The sequence below is a fragment of the Apaloderma vittatum genome, unplaced genomic scaffold (assembly GCF_000703405.1).
Source record: "Apaloderma vittatum isolate BGI_N311 unplaced genomic scaffold, ASM70340v1 scaffold44896, whole genome shotgun sequence".
NCBI lineage: Eukaryota > Metazoa > Chordata > Aves > Trogoniformes > Trogonidae > Apaloderma > Apaloderma vittatum.
In genome coordinates, this window is record NW_009723113.1 from 1 (window position 1) to 10,309 (window position 10,309).

The window sequence follows — 10,309 nt, forward strand, 5'->3', positions numbered from 1 at the left end:
CCCCCCCAAAACTAAAAAGTAAGCTGAGTCATTAGCGTGCTGAGCTTTGGGGTAGTACAGAGCGCGCTTCATTTGTCAGTGGTGACATAAACGCGTCTGTAGGTGTTTGTGGTACCAGCAAAATGGAATAATTCTCTGTACGAAGGTGTATCTGTTGGACTAGAAACATGTTTCATGGGGGCAAGTAGAGTTTAGGGACAAAGCCTGTTAGCGGGAACCCCTCTGCCTTCTCCCAGCCTAAGGTTCCCAGGGGAAAAATTTAATCCTCATGAAATCTTAGATTTGAAAGTTGGACAGATGCAGTACTGCTAAGGCTTTGTAGCAAATTTATTGCTGAAGAGTGCTGCTGAGAGACAGCATCTTTTGGGCAGCAAATTGTGCATTTCTGAAATACTTTCACTCACTTGACAGATTTGATGAAAAGGAGAATGTGTCAAACTGCATCCAGCTGAAGACTTCAGTTATTAAAGGTATTAAGAATCAGCTGATAGACCAGTTTCCTGTTATTGAACCATGGCTAAACCAAATTATGCCAAAGAAAGACCCAGTCAAAATAGTAAGATGGTAAGTTTCTTTACTCTTAAACTTTGCTTCTAAGGTGATAGCATTACTTTTTAATTTTTTTTTGTATGGTAGATGAAACTAGTTTTTTTTAAAAGTATCCATAATTTCTTAATAGATAATAGTCCATCAGAAAGTGCACGTGTGCTCATCGTGCACTTGAAGGCGTGCTAGTAGAGTGGCTGAGGAAAACAAAGATGCTGCCTGGTAGTGAATGTGCAGCATATTTGGGGACTTGGCAGGGTCAAACTGTGGATAAAAGGAAGCTCTCAGCTTTATAGATATGGAAGCTCAAACTTGTTTGGATAGCTTTCAGTAGCAGGTTTTTTTACTGTTTTTGGGCTTCCATGTATTATCTGGATTATTTTCTTTTTTTTTTTAAATAGAGGGTAATATGTTTTTACTGATTTCTCCTTCTTGTCCATTCTTTAAAACAACCCAGAGAAATGCAGCTTGTGAACAGCTGGATGCTTGTAGACTTTTTTTTTTTCTTTTAAGGGGAAGGAAGTGTGCAGGCCAGTGTTGAAGAGCAAGCCATATAAAAGATAATAGTTTTAAATTTTCTTACTAATTGGTTGTCTTGATTCTCAGATGCCAAGATAGACCAAACTCTTATGAAGTGTCAAGTAGTTATTGGAATATTTTTTTTTTAATCTTACAGTCATGAACATATAGAAATCCTCACCGTGAATGGGGAGTTGCTGTTCTTCAGACAAAGAGAAGGGATTTTTTACCCAACACTAAGGCTGCTTCACAAATGTAAGTTTCCTGAGGATGGTGGTGGGGAAATGGGAGCGAGTGCATGATCCCACAGACTTCTGTAGAACCCAATAAAAACCCCCAACTTAATACTTATGTGTGTGTATACATATATATATATATATATTCAAAAATAGGCCTTAAAGATACAGTATACCTTCTCAACTGTAACTCATTGCTTTGCTGTTTCAGGTATGCTTTCTGGATTGCTTCTTCCATAATTATTGTAATGCCGCATGTTAATCTTTCTGCACTTTGATTTCTAAGAATTAAATTGAGCAAAGCTGTGCAAAACACCCTTGAGAGAGGTTTTTGTAGGACAGAGAACCAAATTTCTTGTTGATAGTTCCTATCTTTGTTCTTTCAAGTCTTCTTTTAATTCCTTTTTGTTTCCTTTCAAGTACTTGTAGGCTCTTTAATTGTGAGTTTAATGATGTAGAGTGAACTTGTCTCCTGTAAGAATTTGATACATGTTTTTTTTACAATTTACTCTAGCATTAATTTTCTCGCTGTTCTCACTGTTCTGCTTGATTCTGTTACTCTGATTTGAATGAGCGTAGGTGTCCCTAAAAATGTTACTCAGTCAAATCTCAGTGTTTGAAATACTGCAGGAAGGTGTGTGCACTTGAAGGCTGGCTTGGACAGCTGAGAGCCTTCATATATGTTGTCCATATTTGCCTTTTTTTGTCTTGCTAACAAACTGTTTCTTTGTCCTGTAAGAGGTTATATGTGCAGTGTGAGAGATTTTGGACTCCTTGGTTTTAAGACCACTTAATATGTGGGCATTTGCATGATTGATTTCACTGGGGGAACTTGTTAAAGTTGTTACTCATTATATGAGTATATGAGTATGCAGGAGGCATAGGCCCAGTGTTGGATTTCCCTTTGGTTCTCAAATAAAAGGTGGGATCTGGGAGAACAGTTCTCACGTCCTTTCAGGACAGTGCAGCCCAGCAGGGGCTCTGGTAATTATTTCTCAAACTTCCTACCCTCACAGCAAACTATATATCTACTTGCTCCATCTAAACTGACTTGATAATGAGTTATTCTTGTTGTCCTCTTACCATATTAATTTTCATGCTGTATCTTTCCCCTCCTAGACCCATTTATTCTACCACATCAGCAGGTTGATAAAGGCGCCATTAAATTTGTACTAAGTGGAGCTAATATAATGTGCCCTGGCCTGACGTCTCCTGGAGCAAAACTTTACCCTGCTGCCGTTGATACTGTTGTCGTATCCTTCTTTAACTATGAATTACTGCTTGCTGTGAGATCAGTTAAATTTCTGTGCTTGTGTTCTCAGCTGATTGTAATCTCCATTACTTTGGGTTTGAGTGGTATTTCGTGGAATAACTAGCAATCAGAAAGGAGCTACAGAGGTTCAGATGTTATTTGGCAAGGTTAAAATTGTTCTTTTTTTTCTTTTTTTTGCTTGCTGTGATGTTCCAAACGAAGTAACTATTCCTGCTAGGGTGGGATGCTGTTCCGTTAATCTAACTGATAAGTGGAGCTCCTTTGTGGTTTTATGCAGAATTGTAAAAATAGATGAGGTGCAGGGTAATTTGTCCCCTGTCTTCCTTCATCAGTCTTCTGCCTCCTTCAGATATAGAAGAATTTGCTCCTGTTCCTAAGTAATTTGGAAAGATGTTAGAGATCAGCTTTGCTGTAGTGAGAGCTGGCTCTATGTGTCTGATGAAATTAATATACGTGAAATGAGGAAAGTATGCTAATACACTCTCGCTCATTATATGACTGAGAACAGAACCCTGAGCAAATACAGCACCAGTAACACCAAGCTGTGCTGCTTTTGTTCTGAGATGCTACAGGAAGAGATCAGCAGTTAGCATCATGTGTTCCTAAACTTTGAAAAGGACACATCTGATCTCAGGACCTGTGGGTTTTTTAATATGTGTCTCAGTTCTTCTGTATCTTGGAACCTACAACGACCCCACAAATGTGCAGTTTTATTTCAGAAAGGGTGAGACTATCATCTCTTCATGTTAGGCAGAGAGAGAATTGGAGTGTAGTGCTGGGAGATCTTTTTCTGTAGTTGCGGTTTGAAGTTCATAAATACGGGCTTTGTTCTGCACACTGTGATTCAACTGTTAAATGCAGTCCATTGTTTTGCTTATCTTTAAGAGATAGAGCTCTAGAATTACTAAAAGGGTAAAAGTTTAACGTGGGATTTTGAAACTTTTTTGGAAAGTCATTTCCCCTGTAATTGCTTTTACTTTTCTGAAAAAGTGTATTTTTTAAAAAAACTGTTTTCCTTAGCAATAATTTGTAGGCAATAATGGCAGAGGGAAAACAACATGCATTATGTGTAGGAGTAATGAAGATGTCAGCTGAGGACATGTAAGTCTTAAAAGTTGAAATATAACCTGTTTCATGTCATTATTCCTATGTTAAGTTGAAATATAAGCACCACTGTCAAAGTTACTGCATCACTGTTGCAGCATATGTCATTCAAGTACAGAAGTTTTAAAGATTTCATTGTGTTGGTTAGTATTCAGGGAAAGGAGTCAGGGAAGGTCTTCCCTGCTTATTGGTTTACCAAATGAAATCAAAATAGTTCTTTTCATGTGAATGTGGATTTTAAGACACAACATCAGTACTGCTGCTGAAAGTTGGTATTTCTTGTTCTATGATTGTACTTTCTCAAAGATTTTGCTGAATGAAGAAATATTTATATAGAGTACTATGTGGGCTGGGCAGGGGATGCAACTTGAAGGGGCTGAACACATGAAAGCAATTTTTGTCTGCAGGGACGGCAGAGACTAAAGTCCTGCTAGTACTTGGGCGACCAGCTGAGCTTTCCTCTGGCCTTCTCTTTTTCTTTGCCTTGGACCCACACGCAGCATTCCAAGCTTAGCTGAGGTTCTTGTGAAACGTAGAGCTCTGTTCAGGGGATAAACATCAACTGAAAACTATTTGAGAAGGAAAACGGAGAATAGAAATGGATGTGAGTTGTTCTTCATGTTCAGATAGCGCTGAATTGTAAATGGCTAAACCACTGTGCTCTTTTAAGTTCTGTAACAATTTGCGGCAAGATGCAAGATGCACCCAGCGGGTTTGGGCTGTGTTGGTTCCAGCCCCATCTAGTATTTGGGCAGCTGAGGAAACTCATTTTGGTGAAGCTGGTCTTTTCTGGTGGGGATAAATCACAGCAGGACCATCTTCTGTAGTGGGTGTCTCTGTGGTCCTTGGTCATACTTGTAGCACACTGGGGAGAGGTGGGAATGGGTTACAGAGGACCAGGATAGGGTGTGACTGCAGCAACCTGGATTTGGACCTGCTGTAACTGTGGAGGAGTTGTATTCCTCAGGATTCTTCGTAGTGCCTTCAAAAGACTCCAGGAGAAGGTGAAAGAGCAGCTACACGGGGATCTGCTGGGATCCCTGCAAACCAAGATTATCAGTATTCCTAGTTCTAGCTTCAGATTCAGCAGCCTTGCAGCTGAATATCTTGTTCCCATGAGAAGCAACATGAACTGGAGAGGACAAAGAAACAATACTGATCTATCCAGCCAGCAGCATGCCTTTTTGTGTGATATTGTTTAAAACAGAAAATTGTGAAACATGATTTCAGTCACTGATTTGGTCTGATTTTGATATGTGTCTTAATGCAGTTAACACAGCAGTATTTTCCTTCCTGATTACTTCTGGACAAGTTGTATAAGTAATGGAACACTTAGAGTAAATACAGAAAACTATATTCTGCGGGGGAATAAAGCTTGTTCTCAGTCCTAGAATAATGAGAATTGTCTTGTTTATTGTGCCAAAACTAGACTTTTCTGTGGAATAATGTACTGGAAAAAAGATGATTGCAAATCCAGTGCAATGCAAAAACCAATCATTTTTAAAGGAGGACATGACTCAAAAGATACAGAAGGATAGTGTGTCTGCGATGTGCTGCAAGTCCTTGGCACATAAATTTAGTATTTATAGTTTTTTTAAGTGGGCAGATGTCCAGGAGCTGGCAGCAAAGCAGCTCACTTGCACTTGACTGTGTCAGTGGCACACTTGGAACCAGAACTTGTCAAATTCCACGTTCCAGCTGTGTTACACCACTGCCTGTGCTAGGAGGGGCAGAGTCACAACTGCTGTGCTATTTTGACAGAGAAATGCCCAAATTAAGTAACACAAGTGTTGTCTGAAGAACTACCTCCCCCAAAGATACTGCAGAAGGTTGTTGACAAAACGTGGAAGGCAAATACTGCCCTCTTATCATTCAGCAATGTTGGGTACATGCAATAATAAATATTGTTTCTTGTACACCTGCTGCTGAAGATTAAAAGATGGTGTGTACTATGGGTGATAGCTTCTACCCTTGCAGTTGACAGATGTTGCGTTTTCTACTTTAAATATTGTATTTTGTACCGCTCTAATATTTGACCAAGGTAACACTTGTGTACTTTTTTCCTCCTTCTACAGTGAAAAGGTCAACAAAGGGATTGGTATTGAAAATATCCACTATTTAAATGATGGCCTTTGGCATATGAAGACATACAAATGAAACAAAAGGAACTGTGTTACTCCAAAGGAATGCACTTAGAATAAATGTGGACTGCTTTGTAATTCCTTGTTTTTAATGTGACTGAATGTACAAATTATTTCGTTCTGTGGCTATGCTAAATAAATCAAGTGAATGCAAAAGTACTGTTAGGCTACAATAGTTTTCTAGATTTCTTTTTGTTACGGTTCTTTCGTTTTGTCTAAAACGCAAGTCTTCAGTGACTGAAGATATCTGATGGAAAGATCCCGCATGGACTGTGAGTAGACTATTTCAAACAAAAAGGAGGAAAAAGCCAAGAAATGTTTACATTTTTATGCTCTTCCAAAAGAGTAACATAAAGTGTATGTGAAATGTAATTAATATGGTTTATAAAACCTCTGAAACATTTCAGATATTTTTTTTCTTCTGATGAGCATCTTGCTAGTCTACCTGTTTCTTGAATATGGAGAAATCAGATTTTTTTTTTGACATTTATTTTTTAACTTAATTTATTAACAGCATTAACTTCAGTATTTTACTTAAGGATTTTTCTCTTTTTAATATGCATTTATCTGTATAGGATTTACAAACTTAGACTGGTATGTGGACTAGAAATTCTTTTATGCTAGTTCATATCTGAAGAATATATATATGTTCAAATTTCTACCTGCCAACACTGTTTGATACCGCTTTCCTTATAGTGGAGTTTATAGTAACAGTGGGCATACTCCAACTGGAGTGTGTGCCAACTTGGTGCCTGATGCTCTACTCCCCGTTTGCCTTCTTATTTTAGGAGCAGAAACAAAATCACTGTTTAACAGAGGCACGATAGCAAAACATGCTTATCAGTGTAGCCAGGAGCAACTTCTTCAGGTGGAACTTCAAAAGAGATCTCAGCTTGTGCCCACTGCCACATGTATGTACAGCTGCAGAACGGGTTAAAGAGCACCGTGTCACTGTCCGGATAATCCAACTCTTTGTTCAGCGACTGCGTACCCAAAGCTATTCTTATGGAAAACAGCCTGTGCCATGGAATCCTTTAATAAACTAAGGAAACTTCAAGGTCTACCACTCACAACTCTGTCTCTGGAAGCATTTATTAATATTTCAAGTCTTTATTCTAACACTTGTACTTCAGAATGGCAGAACGGAAGTTTGTATGCAAGTGACTTGTGTCGGTGCTGTTAGTGGCAGACGTGTTCTCCATCTGATTCTAAAGTCAAATTAAGACATGAGGGATGGAGCGTGTTACCTAGTATGTGCTACTTCTAAGCTGTAAAGTTATTTACAAGATCACACTGTAATGACAGGGCAAATCTGAAACCAGAAAATAAGGTGATTATTACAGCAGTGTTGCAGAAGAGTTTGGTCAAACCTCAGACCTTTCTTTCAGGATGCGAACAGACATTTTTGTGCATCTTAAAGACTGCTATAAATGTACTAATTTCTTGTGAGAGCTGTGGGGAACCAGTTTGTGCTTCAGTGGTGCTTTTTTTTGCATAAAATGAGCTAATCTTGCCTTCCCTGGCTTCCTTTTTTCCCTTCCATCTCATCTGTTGTGTTACAGTGCCTCTCAGATCTGTGGTAATTGAGATTTATTCTGAATTGTTAACTCCCATTCTTCTTCCTTTCCCTGTGACTGCTGTTGTGCGATGGAGTCAGAACTGTCTTTAATATCAAAAGCACCACTGAAATCAAAATTAGCGTCTGGCTTTGCCAGAGTACTGTCAACCTTTAAAAATGATTCTTTAAGAAGATAGAAGTTAAATCATGCCTAAAGTAATTTGTATACCAATTTGGCAATATCTTTAAAACGCAACTGTTATTTAGGTTTTGGCAGCAAGACACGTCTTGCTGTGTCAGATGAGCTCTGACTGACATGGAGGAGAGAATGTGCAAAAGGTGCACCTTCTGAAAGAGCTGAGCTGTGGGAGCTTGCTTGGGGGTCAGAGCAGTTGTCAAAACTGAAGGACCTGACGCTTAAACCAAAAACGAAGTGGGTATTCTCATCAGCTCGGAAGCAGCTGTTTTACTTCCCCATCTGCCTCCTTGCAGCTCAGGAGAGGATGAGATATTGCAAGCGTCTTAAAAAAAGGTGACACCTTCTCAGGTCTTCTCTGGATACTGTGTTGCCAACAAAGCCTGTGATGTAGCTGGTAGATGCAGTACCTTCCCTTAGTCTTGAAGCATCCAGGTCAGGTCAGTGAATTCTAAACCGAGTAAATATTGAAGTGCTTTTTATCCCCATTTGCTGTGACTGGAAGGGAGCGTGACCTGGTAACTTGCATAAAACTGATTTCAAGTGCACTCAATTTTAAGAAGCGAGCAAAAACCAAAGAAACCAACCCCAAACACAACCCCCCTACTCCCCCAGTACCGGGTAGTTCTCATATTGCTTTCTTGTGCCTGTTTTGCTTAATACTCAGAGTTGGGAGTGCAAAGTATGTTTTGCTCTTTCTGCATCTTGGTGTTAAACTGATCTGTAAACACAGCTGCTACACTCTTATTGACAGGTGACCAACTTCTTCCTTATAAACACTATTTTCACTCCTGTTAGTGTTGCTAATAACACTGAACCTTTATTCTAACATGCTTATATATGAAGTGAAATTTTAAATGAGCAATTACTCTTATGCTAACAGGCTACTTAACTGTGTTAATACTTATTCAAATATAGTTATCTCTTTGCTTAAAACCAGCAGTGCAAAGGTCACTTAATATTACTCTGCGGCAAGTTTCCAACAGTGCTTTTGTCACCTTGCTTCCTGCTAATTCCTTACTGGGTTAGGAGGCTGCACATAAAGCAACAGGTGCTGTGTAAACAGCATAGCTCAAGCTATTTTCCATTTTAGTGTAAAGGAAATAAATAGCTTCAAGTTAGTCCTGGAGACTGAATCTGTAGTCAGTTTTATTGGTACGTTTTAGAAAGATATAAAGACATTCTAGAAATGCCTGGAGGAACTGAAAGAATCAAAGTCTTGTAAAAATATATTTGTAATGGTAGGCTAAAGTTCATTAGTTTTCATTAATAAATATTTACATGTACAAACCCCCCATATAAATTTAATTACTTTTTATCATAAACATTAACAATTACTTTATAATTTCATTCCAATACTGTCAAAAGCCAGAAGCATTCCTGTATAAAAGCATTTAGAAAAAAGTTCTCCTTCCACTTTTAAAATTAAGAGCTTTACCAAACCTCAATGTGCAAAAAAAAAAAAATAAAAAATCGTACACCAGTACCACCAGATAGAAAAGTCAAATCTGTTCATACAAATGTGTGTTGCGAGAAGAGGTGGCTCCATGGTTCCAAGTCTTCTCTAAAGAGACATCAGTCGTTGTCTGAGCCTTCAGGGGGCAAGAAGACAAGTGCGTCTTTGTACGTGTGGCCGTAGGGCCTCAGCCTGTAGACCCCGTACATCATCACGTGCATGTGGTTGGGGGCCAGTCCGCTGAAGGTGATGGCCATGTCTGAGCAGCAGCCGTCCACCACCTGGTGAGGGTGGGTAGACATGGCTTCCTTAATGAGAGTACTGACTGATTTCGTGTTAAAGACGTCTTTTCCTTCTGAATCTTCCGCATTCTCGGCAAACACTCCAGTATACTTCAGGCAGATCGCTAGCTGTTTATCCTCAGCAAGTTTCCAAATCATACCTCCCTGCTCCGGACACTTAGCATAGTCTTCAAGAACATAGGAGAGTCGTCTTAGTGATTCGATGCTTAAGACAATTCCTCCCTCACCATCTACATACTCAAGGTCACCAGATTTCACAGTATGCCCTAAATAAAAAGGCTGTGAGGGGTCTTTTTTCAGTAAGAAATACTTTAGATTTTCAATAATAGCGAATGTTGTTGGATACGCAAGGAAGAACCATTTGAATTCATCTTTATGTTGTTCATACGTAATCTTGTAAGCTTTTCTCATCATCACCCACACATCATTTGTGTTGAGGGCTACAGAATCAAACACTTTGATCTTCTCAGAGCTGTAAAATTCCACCTTGTCGCAGTGCTTGGTCCATGTCTCTCTCACTGCAGCCCAGTGCCCCAGATCTTTCGGTTTCACAAGGATGATACAATAAACGCGGATGTTTTTACTAAGCTCCGCACGTTCTCCTTCTGAAAGGTTTAAGACATCTTCTTTGTTGGGAGCCTGGATGTGGTGGTGCTCGTGGTGATGGGCTTTAGTCCCGTGGCCCACCTTGATATGTCCAAGGAGTGTAACCAACATGCAGAAAGCTCCTCCGAGCACCACGCCCTTCACGAAGGAGCTGCCTTCAGAAATCATTTTTCCTAGAAAGAAGACACACGGTAAGAACTTGGAGGAGTAAGTTCACTACTGCAGGTTCTGTGCAGGCTTCAATACTGCAATTTGAAAACCCACCTGCATTTCCCTCAGTCGGGAACCAGGGCAACGCAGGTGACAGACAGAAAGTTCCCAGCCTCGGTTCCCGTTACGGTGCGACGGCCCCGGCGGGAGGGCTCTTGCTCC

General features: G+C 39.8%; 2 protein-coding genes across 2 annotated transcripts; one reads left to right on the plus strand and one right to left on the minus strand.

Moving 5' to 3' along the window:
- Positions 1 to 411: 411 nt before the first annotated feature.
- MCTS1 (malignant T cell amplified sequence 1) lies at positions 412 to 5,978 on the plus strand (the record flags this gene model as incomplete). Its single annotated transcript, XM_009871981.1, has 5 exons — positions 412 to 564; positions 1,223 to 1,320; positions 2,421 to 2,554; positions 3,608 to 3,675; positions 5,754 to 5,978. Coding segments are annotated over 5 exons (535 nt in total), but the record flags the coding sequence as incomplete, so codon positions are not given.
- Positions 5,979 to 9,148: 3,170 nt separating this feature from the next.
- C1GALT1C1 (C1GALT1-specific chaperone 1) lies at positions 9,149 to 10,105 on the minus strand. The gene has a single exon (XM_009871980.1). The coding sequence runs from the start codon at positions 10,103 to 10,105 to the stop codon at positions 9,149 to 9,151; it is 957 nt and encodes a 318-aa protein (XP_009870282.1).
- Between the last annotated feature and the right edge of the window lie 204 nt (positions 10,106 to 10,309).

What these genes read in the sequence shown, in the direction of transcription:
- C1GALT1C1 (XM_009871980.1), bottom strand. Translation starts at nt 10,105, where the DNA reads ATGATTTCTGAAGGCAGCTCCTTCGTGAAGGGCGTGGTGCTCGGAGGA.